This window comes from Tamandua tetradactyla, chromosome 24 (assembly GCF_023851605.1).
Source record: "Tamandua tetradactyla isolate mTamTet1 chromosome 24, mTamTet1.pri, whole genome shotgun sequence".
NCBI classification, from domain to species: Eukaryota; Metazoa; Chordata; class Mammalia; order Pilosa; family Myrmecophagidae; genus Tamandua; species Tamandua tetradactyla.
The window spans coordinates 23,808,464-23,826,346 of record NC_135350.1 but is presented as its reverse complement, the minus strand read 5'-3'; the positions used below and the strand labels follow the sequence as shown (position 1 = coordinate 23,826,346).

The following is a 17,883-nucleotide window of genomic DNA, read 5'->3' as shown; positions in this document are numbered from 1 at the left end:
TTGGGACGACGTGCAGCTAGAGGAAAAATGGGCACCAGCTCTGCAGTACACAGAGATTTACTCACAGCTCTTCACCACAGGTTATATCAGTCTCTTCCATCCCCACTTCCCTGGATAATTTACAGTGTTCTGGTCTCTGGAGCCCAGAACCATTGTTTCAGACAGCTGTTAATGAGCTTTCCTGGAGGACAAACTGAGCCTTGAAGCGCCCTACTCTGCCATTTTATCTCAAGTCTCCACTTAGTAATTTTTAGCTCTGGAATTTCCATTTGTTCTCTGTTCTATGGTTTCCACATTTTGGATGAAATTTTCAATCTTTTTTCTGTTCCATTGAATACATGAATGTCTAATAAATTTAATATATGGATCTTCTGTGCATTTGTTTCTCCTATCTATTGTCTTTTATCTCTTAGTTTTGAATCAAATGGTTTTGTTTCCCATATATCAGTTATGCTTTATGTAGTGCCAAGCACAGTATTTAAAAATACTGTGAAGATAATTTAATGTGGGGTGATGTTATCTCCTTCTAGATAAGAGTTATGTTTATTTCTGGAAGCCTTTGGCTCACAAGCTATCCCATATCACCTTAATCTAGGAAACCAGGAATTGAGATGCTTTATAACTGAGCTTCAATCTCATGCACTGAGTGAAGGCAGTGTGTTTATCAACTTTATTTAGCCCTTTGGGATTCCTACCAAATGAAGTCAGATTTAGCAAAGCACCTTCTCCTTTGTAAATTCTGAATTCTTTTTTTTGTTGATGTTGTCTCTCTAATTGTGAAAGGAGGTTAGAATTTCTTTTTAGTTCTCAGTTTCTAATCTGCCTCTTTGAAAATCAGCAGAATAAAATAGAGGAAAACTTTTCTCAAACTCCAAGGAACGACACGTATGTGAAGTTACTACTTCTCTGCAGAATTTGACTCCATAATCTACACTACCTTGCTCAATCTGAATACTTTCAAACATATTTTTTAAAATACACATTTCATCTAACTCCTCTAATTTTACCAAAGGATTTTCAAAATACATATTCCAACATTACTGGAAGCAGGTTTAGGATTGATTTCTAACATTCAGTCTTGGATAATTGATTGAATGAAGCTATCATTAATTAAAATGTGAATAATGGGATGTGGGAAAATATGGAAGAAATAAATGTGTTCACTGTTAATAACGATGGCTTCTTTTTTAAAAAGAGAGAGTGAGAAAAATATATGGAGCATTTTCAGTTTTCTACAAACTTAAAAATATAACTTGTGAGTTCTATAGCAGATAAAACCCAAACAATTTAAAATAATTATACTAAATAATTGCACTGAGATCGAGGTACAAAAAATTAACAACTAATGACAGTGAAAAATCTAGAGAAACTTGACCCAATATCACTGAAATGAAAGGTCCTCAAATTTATCACCTTGATGATCTATCCCATGTGTTCTCCTCCTTCTGATCATGAGGGAAATTCATTTTGAGTTTCAACAAGTTTGAAAAGAGGAAAGAATTTCAGATATATGAATGGAGGTTAAAAAGAAAATCATTTTAACCTTTAGTAAATGCATTTATCATATGTTGTTACATGTGTATCTATCATTTTCGTATTTAACAGTACATAAATGCTAGAAACATCTCTAGATACTTAGATGATTATTTCTAAACTTCAGAGAACATGATAATACCCATTCCTAGAAGCCCTGGGGAATGACACCAGACATCTGGCACCTTGGAGAGCCCCATGAATATCTGGTGAAAGAATGAACAAAAAGCATCTGTAAATCACATCCTTAAAACTTAGTCATCCTTAAAACTGAAGTTCACTTTTGATCCTAGTTCTTTCATTCGTTTGTATATTTATCTCTTATTCTTTGATCCTAAGTGTTCTGCTGGGACCAGATTGATACATGACTTGACAGAAACCATTTTTTCCAAGAAAAATTGAAAGAGGAATGTAAAACATAGGCCTATCTGGAAAAGTCATTGAAAAATGTCTAGATGGTCAATATCCCACTTTAAAATCTTTCTGATTGTTTTGTTTTTACTCTTGTCGGCTTTTACACTGGATAGAGCTGAGGGTACTATCTCTTTTGGAAAAGGAATTGAGGTCCACAAGTTAGTGGCATGTCTATTGGTTCCTTCAAACAGATATTGCTTCCTAGAAACAAATATTCTATAACAGAAAAATGACAGCTTGAGAAAACACTTACATAGCCAAAGAATTTGTGAGACTTAAGTCAGATGCCATTAGTAAAAAGGGTTACATGAGTGACTCTCAAAGCTGAGTTTAAGATAAAACGTAGCTGCAGGTAAGCATTGAGGTTGATGTCCGTGACGACAGGTCTTGGAAGCAGGACCCTATGAGCAGGATGGGAAACCCATTCTTGGTGGGGAGAATTTGTGCTTAGTTTTGTTTAGGACCATAAGCATCCCAGACTCTGAAAAATGTGTCTGTGCTCATAAGCATACATTTGCACACAATTTTGGGTGGAATCACAGAGTACCTGAAACCCATCCATGAATAATTTAGAAGACATTTTCACACCCTACCAACTGATTTCTCTGCTTTTACTTTTGACAGAAATCCACACCACACCCTCAACATTTTATTCTCCACACAGCAGCTTTATCACTAAGTTAAAACGTAAATCATACAATTCCTCTCCCTTCAACCCTCAATCACACTTTTAGCCCATTATAAAAATAAATCACTTTCTTCATCATGTTACTTGCCTCCTTATGGGCTGGTCCCGTTTCCACTCCCTCTGCATCTACTATCTATTCTACTTTTCCCTCCTTGCACATCAGTCGCAGGATTTCCTGTTTTTTACTGAGACAACCTATATACACCCACGTGACAGTCTGTACACTTTGCATTTTCTCTGCTTTGAATCCTCTTCCCCAGATAACCATATTTCATTCTTTTGTTTTATTTAATTTTGTCCCCAACACCGCTCCTTCAAAAAGGCCTCGAACTTCCTATGAAAAAAGGCATCCTCACCCTCCTTGCTTTTTCTTTATTCTGTTTTATCTATCTTTGTAAGACGTCATATGATCTGATACTGAATTATGAATTTTTAATTTTTTTATTATCTGTCTTGATAGTAAATCCACTAGAAGGTAAATTCCTTATGGTATTATCTAATATACAGCTATTTTTTAGCATCTTGAATAATGCCAGATGCACAGGTAGTACATAAAATATTTTAAATGAATAAATGAATTTTGGAGGATTGTACCATGTGCTCCATAAGGACAGGCTCAAGTCTTAATCTGCATCCTTCTGGGTTTCAACCCCTTCATGAACAGGACCTTTGAAGATGTTATTAGTTTATGCGTGGACTCATTTGTGAATAGGATTTTTGAAGATCCTATTTAGATGAGGCCAAATTGAATCAGTCCAAGTTTTAATCCATATGACCTGAGTCTTTATAAAACAGAGGAAATCAGACACAGTCAAGTAAAAATCAGTAATCAGAGAAAACACAGGAAGATTCCAAGGAGACAGCTTTCCAAATGACAGAGGATTGTCATCATCGGAAGATGAGAGATTTTGAAGAAAGCATTTCCTTGTTGTCCTCTTGATTTTGTACTTCTAGCCTCCCCAACTGTGAGCCAATAAACTCCTATTGTTTAGTCAACTCCTACTTGATATTTGTCATAGCAGCCCTGGCAAACTAAAACATTAGTCTATTAATTAATTCAAAGGGACTTCATTTCTTTAGCTATAAAACAAGAGTATCAAGTTGATGACAGCTTCTTTCTAACTTTAAAATTCCAAGATTCTTGGAATTTGTCTTCTGTGAGTGAAACAGGAAAATTATACACATCTTTATGAGAATGGGGAAAGAGCAGAGGGAAAATCAATCAATATAGTTTTGAGGACATGTTTTTCTTTTTTGATCTACACTTCACTTTTCTAAGGAGTAAAGCAACAAACTTCACTAACTTATTTTCTACTCCAAGTCAATTCAGCACTTGCTCTCATCGTGAAATAACTTACCATAATTCTTTTATCTGATATTCAATAAGATACACCAGTTTGTCTGAGAAGGAGATGAATCTTTAGCTATTCAACCTTACCCTACCAGTAGATTGCTGAGTTCTCTCTCTCTCTCTCTCTCTCTCTATGTGTATGTGTTTGTGTGTGTGTGTTGACCTCATAAGTTTTGAGTGTGTATAAGTGTGAGTGATGGAAGTGACATTCTGCTAACAAGTAATTTGGGAGAGCTCTTGATTTGATCATTTGGTAAATGCAAATGTGTATAAACCATTTTTTTTTTTTTTGCGTGGTCAGCCACCGGGAATCGAACCTGGGTCTCTGGCATGCCAGGCGAGAACTCTGCTGGCTGATCCACCATAGCTGGCCTTCTTTTGTCTATTTTTTAAATCTTTTGTGTGTGCAAACTTTTTATACCAAGTGGCGCGCAGGCTGAACAACAAGCACTTTGAGGAAAAAGACATCTGGGAGGCATGGCTGCCCATGGAATGAATTTTATAAAAAATATCTAAAAGGCTTAGTATAAAACTGGTTATCAAACAACAAATGCAAAGGAAAGTAGTAAGTACTCTTATTTTATTATCTTACTGTTCAGAGCATTTCATTTTTCAAGGAATGCCTTTGTGGGTGTACTTTTTAATTACTTGGAAGAAAAGTCATTTCAAACTCTGTTTAAAAGCTAAATAAATTCAATAGTCCCCAGAACTGAGATGCAAAGGACATTTTCTTTTATGAATCAAAGTAAAATTAAGTTTTAAGTGACTCAGACTGATCATTCATCACCATGGCCAATGAATGAAATTTCCTCATCAACAATAACTGAATGGGTGCATATTTAGTGCAGAGTAACAGTTATTTGAGTTTAATCTTCAAAAAGTTGCTACACATTTCGCAGATTTATATTTAGTTTTGTTCTTATTTGTATTAGAGACAATCATAGTCTATGAGGTTGATGAGTTTTTGGTTGGCAAAAATTACTTAAAGACAAAGATTGCACACAAAATAACTCCTACTCATTGGGAGCCCAAAAAAAAAACTACCACAAAGACATGTTTTTCATATGAAGGACAGATGATACTGTCTTTTGAATTCCTTTTATGAGTTGACTATCTCATTAACTGGAATTAGTCATGTAAAATTATGATGCAGAATTAGACTCCTTCTAGATATTCTTCCTTATATTGCGCTTAAGATGATACAATAAAAAGAGATGGAAGCTGGTGCTTTTGATATGTTTCTAGGTAAGAGTAGGCTTTGAATATTTGAAGTTCCTGTTTGCCACCTCCCTCTAGCTTAGAGGTCTCCCAACAATAGACTTGGAGACCATGAGTCATCTGTAGCCGCTTTTTAAAGGATTATGGATGTGCCAAAAAATACATCCATTAGTTATAGTAAATTGTCTCTGATGAAGCTGTTATATATAGATTACTAGTTTTTCTAGTCAAGACATTCTGATTAAAAATACAGATAGCTTCATTTTATGGAGGCAAGGATGTGGGAAGTGCTTGTTGTGGGGCTTGTGTGGACTGGCACTGGAAAGCTGTTAGAAATTGGGTGGGGGGGGCTGGTCTGGTTTAATTTTTGTCTTGCTCACAGTCTCTCCATCCTCACAGTTATTTTCTGTTCTTCTCTACCAACTCTTCTCACTCATGATATCTGCTTTGTTATGTCATGTTGGATCTCTGACTCACTATGCTAAAAACACTGTAGCTTCAGTTCCTATAGCTATTTCTTTATTAATTGTGTTTTCTAATTCATATTTGCCCAGAAATGTGTTTGGCACAGCTCAATATTTCCTGGCCTTTTCTTTAAAACAGAGTTTTACATGAATGTTATTTACATGCCGTTAAATTCACTATTTTAGATATACAAACTCCATGATATTATGTAAATTTAATCAGTTGTGCAACAGTCACCAGAGTCCTGTTTTTGAACACTTGCTTCCAGCCCTTTTGCAGTCAATTCCTGTTCCCACTCCCGGTCCCAGGTACCCACTGATCTACTTTCTGTCCCTATAAAAATGTCTTTTCTATATATTTCATATAAATGTAGCAGAGAATATATCGTGTTTTGTGCATGGCTTCTTAATCTGAGCATAGCATTTCTGAGTTCATCCATTTATAGCAAGAAATAGTATTTTTTTCTTTTAATTGCAGGATGGTATTCCATTGTATGGATATTCCACATTTTGTTTACCCATTCACTAGTTGATAGTTGATTGTTTCCTGTGTTTGGCTATTATGAATACTACTACTTTGAATCCTCATCATATTAATACTAATTAATATGGGTATTAATTAACACTTTGTCTTGAATATTATGACTTTAAAGTAAGTTTTGAAATTGGGTTGCATCATTCCTCCAATTTCATTATTTTTTTTCTAAAGTGTTTTAGTTTTGCCATATATATTGTGTTTCTATTTCCATATACACTTTAGGATTAGTTTATCAATTTCTGCAAAAAATCTTGTTGGGATTTTAATAGGGATTGTGTGGACTCGATTGTTTAATTATTGATCAGTTTGGGGAGAATTCCCATCTTAACAATAGTGAATCTTCAAAATCCATGAACATGTAATGTCTTTTCATTTATTTACATCTTCTCACAATTTTTCATGTACATGTTTTATAGTTCAGTGTACAAATCATGCACTTCTATTGCTAAATATTTACACTTTTACATGTTATTGTGAATCAAATTTTTTTCTTTAATTTTATTTTAGGTTTTCATTACTTATGCATATAAATACAGTTGATTTCTATATATTAATCTTGTAATTCAAAATAGTCTTTATTAGTTCTAGTAGTTTTATTGTGGGTTATTTGTGGGTTATTGTGGGTTACAGATGATCATATAATCTGCTAATAAAAACAATTATATTTCTTCCTTTCAAATCTGAATCCCTCCCTCCCTCCCTCTTTCTTTCTTTCTCTCCCTCCCTCTCTCTCTCTCTCTCTTGCTCTCTAATTCTTTCTCTCTTTCTCTTTTTCTCTCTTTCTTTCTTCTTTCCCTGGTCACAGTGCTGAATAAAAGTGTCAAGAGTATAGATCCTTGCTCTGTTTCAGATCTTAAGAGGAATCATTCAGTCTTTCGTTATTAAGTATAATGTTATTCTGTGGGTTGTTTTTGCCTTTATCAGGTTGAGAAAATTTCCTTATATTCATAGTTCATTGAGATAAAACAGAGTTTTTATCATGAGTAGGCATTTGGTTTGGAAAAATGGTTTCTCTGCATCTACTGGTTATACCATACCAATATTTTGTATTCTATTACTTGATATTCATGTTTAAAACAACTTTGCTTTCCTGTAATAAATCCTACTTGCTTTTTTTTTTTTTTTTTTTTGGCTTGGGCAGGCATCAGAATCAAACCTGGGTCTCTGGCATGGCAGGTAAGAATTCTGCTTGCTGAGCCGCCGTCACACCACCCCCTACCTGCTCATTTTTTATAATCCATTTCATATGTTACTGAATTTGGTTTCTAGTATTTCTGCATCTATGTTCATGGTAGATAGTCCTCTTTTCTTGTGACTTAATTTTCTGACTTCGGTATCAAGTTAGCATTGACCTCAGAGAAGTTCTAGCAGTGTGCGCTTCTCTTCTACTTTCTAAAAAAGTATGGGAAGAATTGGTACAATTTCTTTTTAAAGCATTTTTAAAAAATTCGCCATTGAAGCCATTTTGTCTTGGAATTTTTTCATGGGAACACCTAAAACTTTTAAATAGATCTTTTTATTTGTTATAGGTCTATTCAGACTTCCTATTCTCTGGAATCAGTTTTAGCAATTTGTTTCTTTCGAAGGATTTTCCCATTTCATCAAAGTTTTCTAATTTTTTGACTCAGCTCATCTTTTTATGCCAGGTGATATCATATTGCTCCCCAGAACTGAATTGACCTTCCTTAGCCCCCATAGTATTCTCATTATTTATGGCTGTGGAGAGACAGAGTATCACTATACAAAGCAAGACTGTCAAAAATTTGTCCCATTTGGTAGACATTAGGAGAAAACATAAGTGGGACATGATTCCTTGGTAGCTGTGGGCTAAAAACTTTCTGAGTCTAAATCTATCCAAATACTAGTTTAACATATCAACACAAATTTTCATACTTACTCTTGTGTTGGGAACTTTTTAATGTTGAAACAGCATTTGTGAGCAGACTATTTGCCACTGTTGAATTTGTCATGATGAATTCATTCTTTGTGGCATCAGTGGCTGTGGATCCTAATTATATAAACAGAAGAGCATTCATAAGAGTTCATATTAACATCTACTTATAGCTTGAAGTTTACTTGACAAAATAACTTCTGATTAGCGTTTAGAAATCCAGGATTTTAATGTGTGCCTTTTGGTAACCAGTTAATTATATTAAATAAAGTGGAGGAACATTAAACTCTAAATATGCCTGCTATAAGTTATCCTCATTTGACCAACACAGTAAATCCATGAATTAAGTATTTTATATATGATTCAGAGATATTAAAGAATTTCCCCACAGTCATATAATTTATAATGGGAGTGATCCAAGACCTTGACCTAAGCTTTTCTAATGCAAATGTTAATCTTTCAGCTACCGTGGAAAGGGGGTTATAAGGAAGTGGCAGTAGTTCAAGATGTCACCATGGTTATCATATTGTCTAGGAGAGAATTTTCAGATTGATGGGATATCCAAGGGAAAAGAGATAACAGGAAGTAAATAGAATAAACTTTCGATTAAACTTTGTTCTTTTTTTGGGGGGAAAATAACAAGAAAGAAAGGATAAGCTAAGATTTTTAAAAATAGCATTGTAATAAAATGACTTGAAATGATCTATATTTGCACAAATATTTTAAAAACATGAAACATATAGGTGGCCTTCAGTCTTTTCAAAGTTTATTATAGGGAATTTTTTATTAATAAAGGAACGACAGACATGCTATTTAGTGTATATTTGGGATTAACAAGATGTGTCCTGGAGAAAAAGCAGTTTAGTAGATCCCTATTACAGAGTTAGCTGGAAACCTAAATTGCTGGTGACTTCCGCAGGTCACAAGCAGCTTACACTCTTAAGGCAATAAACATCTATTGTGTCCTGCAAATTCTTAGTGCAGTTGAGAGATTCAACTTTGAGATACAGTTTGAAAGAAGACCTCATAGACAGTGGGATAAGTATGTCTTCAGGTTGAAGTCCTTCAGGAATTAGTGTGCAAACAAGAGTGAAATGAATTTGGATATAGACTGCAATGAATACCATACACATGAGAAAGAAGGAATGTGAATGGGTACACACTTCAGAGGCATCTTGACTATTAAGTTGAGAGATACAGGGAAACACTTGAGGAAGTAGAGTAAGATCTTTTTGTAGCAGGAAAGCAGAAATGAATGTTCATGATAGAATGCAAGTGGGAAAGTTCACTCCAAGGAGCAGAAACTCAACATTTGAGGAAGAAGAAACACTCGGAGGGGAGGGTTTTGCTTCGCACTGGAATTCCAAGTACAAATGCTTGGGAAATATCAGAACATGAATACCACTTTCAGAATCTTTGCAGAAGGATTCTACATTTGATCTAACTTTGGAAATGGTAGCAAAGCTATCCTGATGGCCTAAAGAATTCTTCAGTGGAAAGAAAAAAGGATGTACATCTAAGGGAGATATGGGAGGCTGTCAGATTGGACAAATACAAGGGGAAGAGCTGATAATGGGATGGCTGAGAATACGATGCTAAAAATGTTGCCAGAGAATTACCTAGTATTATTGTGTAATATCCTAATTCTTCACACAAAAAAGCGGAGTTAGAATCCATACCTAATTTAGAACAGGTTGTTAATTTTGTAGCATCAAGTAGACAATGAGAGGAATACAGAATAGTTTGAACATAAATCAAAATATTTCAAACTAAACATGATCAACTTAAAATTATAAAGAGAAATATGTGGGGCCTACTGCTGCCACAGTAAAAAATTTTCAGAAAATTTCAGGATTTATGTGTACAGACATGCTCCAAATACTAGTATCAGGAGAGAAGGCTCTGTGCATGGTTGACTGACATTTATTAAGATATGGGGATCATAGATGTGTAGTAACATCTTGTTGGGAAATTTTCCTAATGGAACTTTGGGTTCAGACATAGCAAATTTTGGACTCCTTCCAAGGATTGACTGGCACCTCAGAAAAGGAAAACAATCTTGAAACTGTTTTTTAACTTAAATTCTTTTCTCTCTTCTATTTTTCCTATGGATCACCACTTTCCCTCAGCTAACTATATGTATCTGCTTTGGTCTTCAGGTGCCAAAGCGCTGGAATTCTAAATAATAATGTATGTATCAGGCTTAACAAACATTTTGCTTAAGCAATACTAACTTACAAGAGAGTTGGAGCATTAAGATAATACTGACTTTAGTTTTAGGACTTGTGCTTTTGAAACATATCTTTTTGAATCTTCGGATTTTGGTAAAGGTAGGATGCACGAAAACATAAGGAATAATTATCCATATTTCAATTGGAATAAGGGGAATTTAACACTGGAGCTGCTCAGAGGAGTCACACAAATACTATACTGTGATGTAGAGAAGAGGACCTGACTCCAAACTTACACTTAGGTGAGAACCATTGGCTGACTGAATAGAATAAAGTACATGAGGGACAGTGGCTGTTTTATAGTTGTCTTATTAATGTCAGATCCATTTTGTTCATTTTGGACAATTAAGTTTCTTGGGTGTACAATAAATAAGGACAGTAATTATATAAGGAATTCAATGTTTGGTTTCAACAGATTTACTTGAAAGGGGGAGTTTATGGAATTAAATTATCAGAGATGGAGATTAAGCAGCTTTATTCTTTGGAAAAATTATTTGAATTACAATAATTTTTTTATTTGATGTACAAGGCAAAAGTACCTGGTTTGGTCACTTTGTCTTGAGAAATAGAATAAGGAAGTGGGTGACTTTTTGACAAAGTTAGACCTTCTACAATTTATGCTATCGAATTCTGGTTCCATGATGTTATTCGATTTTAGGTGGAAAACGATGTCCCTGCAGTCAAATTAATTTGGGGCTGCATAAAGTTTACAAAGTCAAATGGATATTTTAGTATGTTATGCATTATAAAACATCATAAGGAGATAAACTGTAATATTCTAATGTAATTTCCCAAGGACCTCCACCTTGGGGAATCATTTGACGGGCTAGCATTTCATAGAAATTCATCTCTATGACAAGGTGGGCAGTCTGGAAAAAATTCAATTAAAGAGATGTCCTGATTCATTTCAGTGACCTCCAGGATAATATTAAAGAGTAACTCATCATAAGATTGTGAGGAGTTTAAATGTCCATACCAATGTTCTTAGGAAGAGGTACCAAAGCATTGATAAAAATAGGAAAAGAAATTTCTTAAAGGCTTTTCTCAGATTATTTTGGTCTCTTTTCTAGGGGTGAAAAGTATAATGCCACATTGCAAACAAGTTTATCTGTTAACAGGGGGGAATATAAATGAAGTATAAGATAAACGTGCAATTCTTTAAGAACTTAAGACATCATCTCTTCCAGTACTCTACCCCTAGGAAGGTGGAACTCAGATAATGGGACTAGGCTATAATGAGGACCCACAGATTTTGAAGAGAACAAAACAGGAGTGGTGGTGGTGGAGTTTCACAGAAATTCTATCTCTGCGACAATGTGGGAGATAAAAAGGGGAGAAGGTTTTATTTCTATGTGAGTTTTAAATTTTTTCTCTTTTCTACATCATTTAGAAGGTGAATTAAGGTAGGCACCAAGGGTAGCACCCATTGGAAATGCATATTTAGCAGAGTCCTAACCTTGTAAGCCTAAATCCTACCTGGATATAAGCCCGGCGGGGAGGGGAATCAGAGTAGATGACCAAGGTCTACCCGCAGTTTAGGCCTTGGCTAGCAGTGTGTCTTGGTTATAGTTATATCCAGATTTATCCACTATTTAACCTAGTTTACTAAGATAGGTTCATAAAGGAATTTGGGACTGATTTTAGGCCAGGAATTTCCATATATCTCAGCAACCAAATGGGCTGAGGCATTTGTTAGTCTCAGAGGAATTCAGGAATTTGGAATTCCTTTTTTGTCTCTCTGATCTTCTTCAGAGATTCCACTAATAAGTAGATGATGAATTTCCTCTTACTTAAAATCTACTTTAACAATGTTTCTTGGAGTCAGAGAAAATATTAGTAAGGGCTTCTTTATTTTCTCATTGCTATTGATCCCATTTACCCTCAAGGTCTTATTTATCCATGAATGACTGACAACAGTGCTTATGGGAATGTTAAAAGCCTTCTGGAATATTCCAGTTTCCCCCATTATAATTCATAACAACCACTAATGAAATCAATCTTAGGTCAGGTGGTGTATGAAAGAGTTGCTTTGTTTGTTTTCTGATTGCAGAATGCACTTTAATTTTCCTTATTTAACTGTAAATGGAATTAGATAAACATACTAATACCTTACTTTCATAGTTTTTAACTATGTTCTTGGAACCATAAAGGTTAAATGGCCTCCACATTGCCTGACTAATAGGGAGAAAGAGAGAGGCTCCGGAAACATTTGTACAGATAAAAGCCCTTCAGTCTCTTTGTTCCCTGAAGAAAATACTCAGGATTATAAAGAAAGAAGCATAGGGAGTCCAAAGGTTTGTTTGATTTGAAGAGTCTAGAATAAGCCAAAATACTGCGCCTATATATGCCACAGCTACTGCATAGTAGTTGTCAAGTGTGTCTGCTCATGGAAGAAACCTGCCAATCTTTCTCCTGTCCACGTCAGAAACAAACAGTCCCATCCTCAACTAGCCACACATTCCAGGATACCCAAAAGGCTCAGCCTCCATTGACAGCAAAAAATCCCAGAAGATTATTATTGTGTGAAAGACCTGGAATCACTACAGCTATTCTGTGATGATGACCAAACCATACTTTGTGTCAACTGTTTCCTGTCCCAAAAGCACAAGAATTTCATGGTGTAGAGAATAGAATAGGTTGCTGCGAATTATAGGAAGTTATTTTAGGAGATATTGAAGGAGATAATTGAAGTAGCTAAAAGGATATTGATTGATGAGCAAGGAAGAATGGTGATGATTCAGGGAGAAGAGCAGAATTTTAAAGAGATGCTTGAATCTAAACACAGGACAAGGATCCAGCTTTGAATGAAGAGAGATGAACCTCTTGAGACTGCAAGGACTTGCAGTCAACCAGAATATGAGAAAAGTCAGTCACCTGAACAAGTTTGTCAGAGAGCTAGAGAAGTTCCAGGAGATGCTACAAAGACTCAACTGTTTGGGAAGAAAGAACATAAAATATAATTTGAAGAAGAGTGAAGTCAATGTCTCTGAACAGATCAGTAGCCTTCAAAAGGATCACCACCTATTTAGAGAAGTATGGGGGATTTGCCTTAGCACTGCTCCAGAATGCAAAATAATTCTCTGGAGAGAGGGGGCCAAGATGGTGGCTTAGTAAGGTACGCGCATCTTAGTTCCTCCTCCAGAGCAACTACTATGTGATCAGAAACAGTGCAGAAGAGCTTCCGGGGCCACGGCAGGAAACAGACACACAGCGTACCCCAGTCTCCCACAGACTGGTTAGACCAACTGCAAGACTCTGCTGCGGTGAGATTCTCGAGTGGCGTGTGCTTCCCCGGGCCGTGGTGGCTGGCAGCCAGAGCTCCTTTCTCCCTCCTTCCCGGGCCGGCTGAGAGTCTCAGAGAGGCAAGCTTCCCAAGCCACGGTGGCCAGCGACCGTCTTTCGTGGGCGGCTTCCCGGACTGGCTACGAGTCTCGGATCAGCGGGCTCCCCAAGCTGCGGTGGCCGGCAACCGGCGCCCCTCCCCCGCAGGCGGCTTCCCGGTCCGGCGGTGGGTCTCAGATTGGCGAGCTCTCCAGGCCACGGCGGCCGGCGACCGGTGCCCCTCTCCCACAGGCAGCTTCCCGGTCCAGTGGCGAGTTCCCTGGGCCACGGTGGCCGGTGACCGGCGCCCCTCCCACACAGGCAGCTGCCCAGAGGGAGAGGAGGGAGATTCTGACAGTGGCAGGGACTGGGTCCAACCAAACACAAATAGTGGCATTAATAAAGGAGCCACAACATCTTTTGCTGGTGGGACCCACAGACAGACAAGCGCCACCTACTGGGCAGGATAAAAATAAAACAGAGTCCAGAGACTTCACAGGAAAATCTTTCAACCTGCTGGGTCTCACACTCAGGGAAAACTGATTAAAAGTCCAGATGCCAGCAAAAAATAACAAATCATACCAGGAAAATTGAAGATATGGCCCAGTCAAAGGAACAAACCAATAGTTCAAATGAGATACAGGAGCTGAGACTACTAATTCTGAATATATGAACAGAAATGGAAAACCTCTTCAAAAACCAAATCAATAAATTGAGGGAGGACATGAAGAAGGCATGGGATGAACAAAATGAAGAAATGGAAAGTCTGAAAAAACAAATCACAGAACTTATGGGAATGAAAGATACAGGAGAGGAGATGAAAAAAACAATGGAAACCTACAATGGTAGATTTCAAGAGACAGAGGTTAGAATTAGTGAACTGGAAGATAGAACATCTGAAATCCAAAAAGAAACAGTAACTATAGGGAAAAGAATGGAAAAATTTGAGCAGGGGCTCAGGGAATTGAATGATAATATGAAGCGCACAAATATACGTGTTGTGGGTGTCCCAGAAGGAGAAGAGAAGGGAAAAGGAGGAGAAAAACTAATGGAAGAAATTATCACTGAAAATTTCCCAACTCTTATGAAAGACCTAAAATTACAGATCCTAGAAGTGCAGCACACCTCAAAGAGAAGAGATCCAAATACGCGTTCTCCAAGACACTTACTAGTTAGAATGTCAGAGGTCAAAGAGAAAGAGAGGATTTTGAAAGCAGCAAGAGAAAAGCAATCCATCACATACAAGGGAAATCCAATAAGACTATGTGTAGATTTCTCAGCAGAAACCATGGAGGCAAGAAGACAGTGGGATGATATATTTAAATTACTAAAAGAGAAAAATTGCCAACCAAGAATTCTATACCCAGCAAAATTGTCCTTCAAAAATGAGGGAGAAATTAAAACATTTTCAGACAAAAAGTCACTGAGAGAATTTGTGACCAAGAGACCAGCTCTGCAAGAAATACTAAAGGGAGCACTAGAGACAGATACGAAAAGACAGAAGAGAGAGGTATGGAGAAGAGTGTAGAAAGAAGGAAAATTAGATATGATATATATAATACAAAAGGCAAAATGGTAGAGGAAACTATTACCCAAACAGTAATAACACTAAATGTTAATGGACTGAACTCCCCAATCAAAAGACATAGACTGGCAGAATGGATTAAAAAACAGGATCCTTCTATATGCTGTCTACAGGAAACACATCATAGACCCAAAGATAAACATCGGTTGAAAGTGAAAGATTGGGAAAAGATATTTCATGCAAATAACAACCAGAAAAGAGCAGGAGTAGCTATACTAATATCCAACAAATTAGACTTCAAATGTAAAACAGTTAAAAGAGACAAAGAAGGATACTGTCTACTAATAAAAGGAACAATTAAACAAGAAAACATAACAATCATAAATATTTACGCACCGAATCAGAATCCCCAAACTACGTGAGGAATATGCTACAAATACTGAAAAGGGAAATAGACACATCTGCCATAATAGTTGGAAACTTCAATTCCCCACTTTCATCAATGGACAGAACATCTAGACAGAGGATCAATAAAGAAACAGAGAATTTGAATATTACAATAAGTGAGCTAGACTTAACAGACTTTATAGAACATTACACCCCACAACAGCAGGATACACCTTTTTCTCAAGTGCTCATGGATCATTCTCAAAGATAGACCATATGCTGGGTCACAAAACAAGTCTCAACAAATTTAAAAAGATTGAAATCATACACAACACTTTCTCAGATCATAAAGGAATGAAGTTGGAAATCAACAATAGGCAGAGTGCCAGAAAATTCACAAATACATGGAGTCTCAACAACACACTCTTAAACAACGAGTGGGTCAAGGAAGAAATTACAAGAGAAATTAGTAAATATCTCGAGGTGAATGAAAATGAAAACACAACATATCAAAACCTATGGGAGGCAGCAAAGGCAGTGCTAAGAGGGAAATTTATTGCCCTAAATGCCTATATCAAAATAGAAGAAAGGGCAAAAATTCAGGAACTAACTGTCCACTTGGAAGAACTGGAGAAAGAATAGTAAACTAACCCCAAAGCAAGCAATAGGAAAGAAATAACAAAGATTAGAGCAGAAATAAAAGAAATTGAGAACATGAAAACAATAAAGAAAATCAATAAGACCAGAAGTTGGTTCTATGAGAAAATCAACAAGATTGATGGGCCCTTAGCAAGATTGACAAAAAGAAGAAGAGAAAGGACGCAAATGAATAGGATCAGAAATGGTAGAGGAGACATAACCACTGACCTCACAGAAATAAAGGAGGTAATAACAGGATACTATGAACAACTCTATGCTAATAAATACAACAATAGAGATGAAATGGACAAGTTCCTAGAAAGGCATGAACAACCAACTTTGACTCAAGAAGAAATAGATGACCGCAACAAACCAATCACAAGTAAAGAAATTGAATCAGTCATTCAAAAGCTTTCCAAAAAGAAAAGTCCAGGACCAGACGGCTTCACATGTGAATTCTACCAAACATTTCAGAAAGAATTAGTACCAACCCTGCTCAAACTCTTCAAAAAAATTGAAGTGAAGGGAAAGCTACCTAATTCATTCTATGAAGCCAACATCACCCTCATACCAAAACCAGGCAAAGATATTACAAAAAAGAAAACTACAGACCAATCTCTCTAATTAATATAGATGCAGAAATCCTCAACAAAATTCTAGCAAATCGAATCCAGCAACACATTCAAAGAATTATACATCATGACCAAGTAGGATTCATCCCAGGTATGCAAGGATGGTTCAACATAAGAAAATCAATTAATGTAATACACCATATCAACAAATCAAAGCAGAAAACTCACATGATCATCTCAATTGATGCAGAGAAGGCATTTGACAAGATTCAACATCCTTTCCTGTTGAAAACACTTCAAAGGATAGGAATACAAGGGAACCTCCTTAAAATGATAGAGGAAATATATGAAAAACCCACAGCTAATATCATCCTCAACGGGGAAAAATTGAAAACTTTCCCCCTAAGATCAGGAACAAGACAAGGATGTCCGTTATCAGCACTGTTATTCAGCATCATTTTGGAGGTTCTAGCCAGAGCAATTGGACAAGAAAAAGAAATACAAGGCATCAAAATTGGAAAGGAAGAAGTAAAACTATCACTGTTTGCAGATGATATGATACTATATGTCAAAAACCCTGAAAAATCCACAGCAAAACTACTGAGGTAATAAATGAGTACAGCAAAGTAGCAGGTTACAAGATCAACATTCAAAAATCTGTAGTGTCTCTATACACTAGCAATGAACAAGCTGAGGGGGAAATCAAGACACGAATTCCATTTACAACTGCAACTAAAAGAATAAAATACATAGGAATAAATTTAACTAAAGAGACAAAAGACTTATACAAAGAAAACTACAAAAAACTGTTAAAAGAAATCACAGAAGACCTAAATAGATGGAAGGGCATACTGTGTTCATGGATTGGAAGACTAAATATAGTTAAGATGTCAATCCTACCTAAATTGATTTACAGATTCAACGCAATACCAATCAAAATCCCAACAACTTATTTTTCAGAAATAGAAAAACCAATAACCAAATTTATCTGAAGGGCAGGGTGCCCCGATTTGCTAAAAGTATCTTGAGGAAAAAAAATGAAGCTGGAGGTCTTGCACTGCCTGACTTTAAGGCATACTATGAAGCCACAGTGATCAAAACAGCATGGTAC

At 36.4% G+C, this 17,883-nt stretch overlaps 1 protein-coding gene across 4 annotated transcripts in view; it reads right to left on the bottom strand.

Annotated features, from left to right (window-relative positions):
- Positions 1 to 17,883, bottom strand: part of EMCN (endomucin) — a 135,236-nt gene that overhangs the window by 58,294 nt on the left and 59,059 nt on the right. For all 4 annotated transcript variants that reach the window (XM_077142692.1, XM_077142694.1, XM_077142693.1 and 1 more), the window contains exon 4: positions 8,104 to 8,214. In XM_077142692.1, the coding sequence (XP_076998807.1) occupies positions 8,104 to 8,214 (111 nt within the window). The remainder of the gene's footprint in view (positions 1 to 8,103; positions 8,215 to 17,883) is intronic.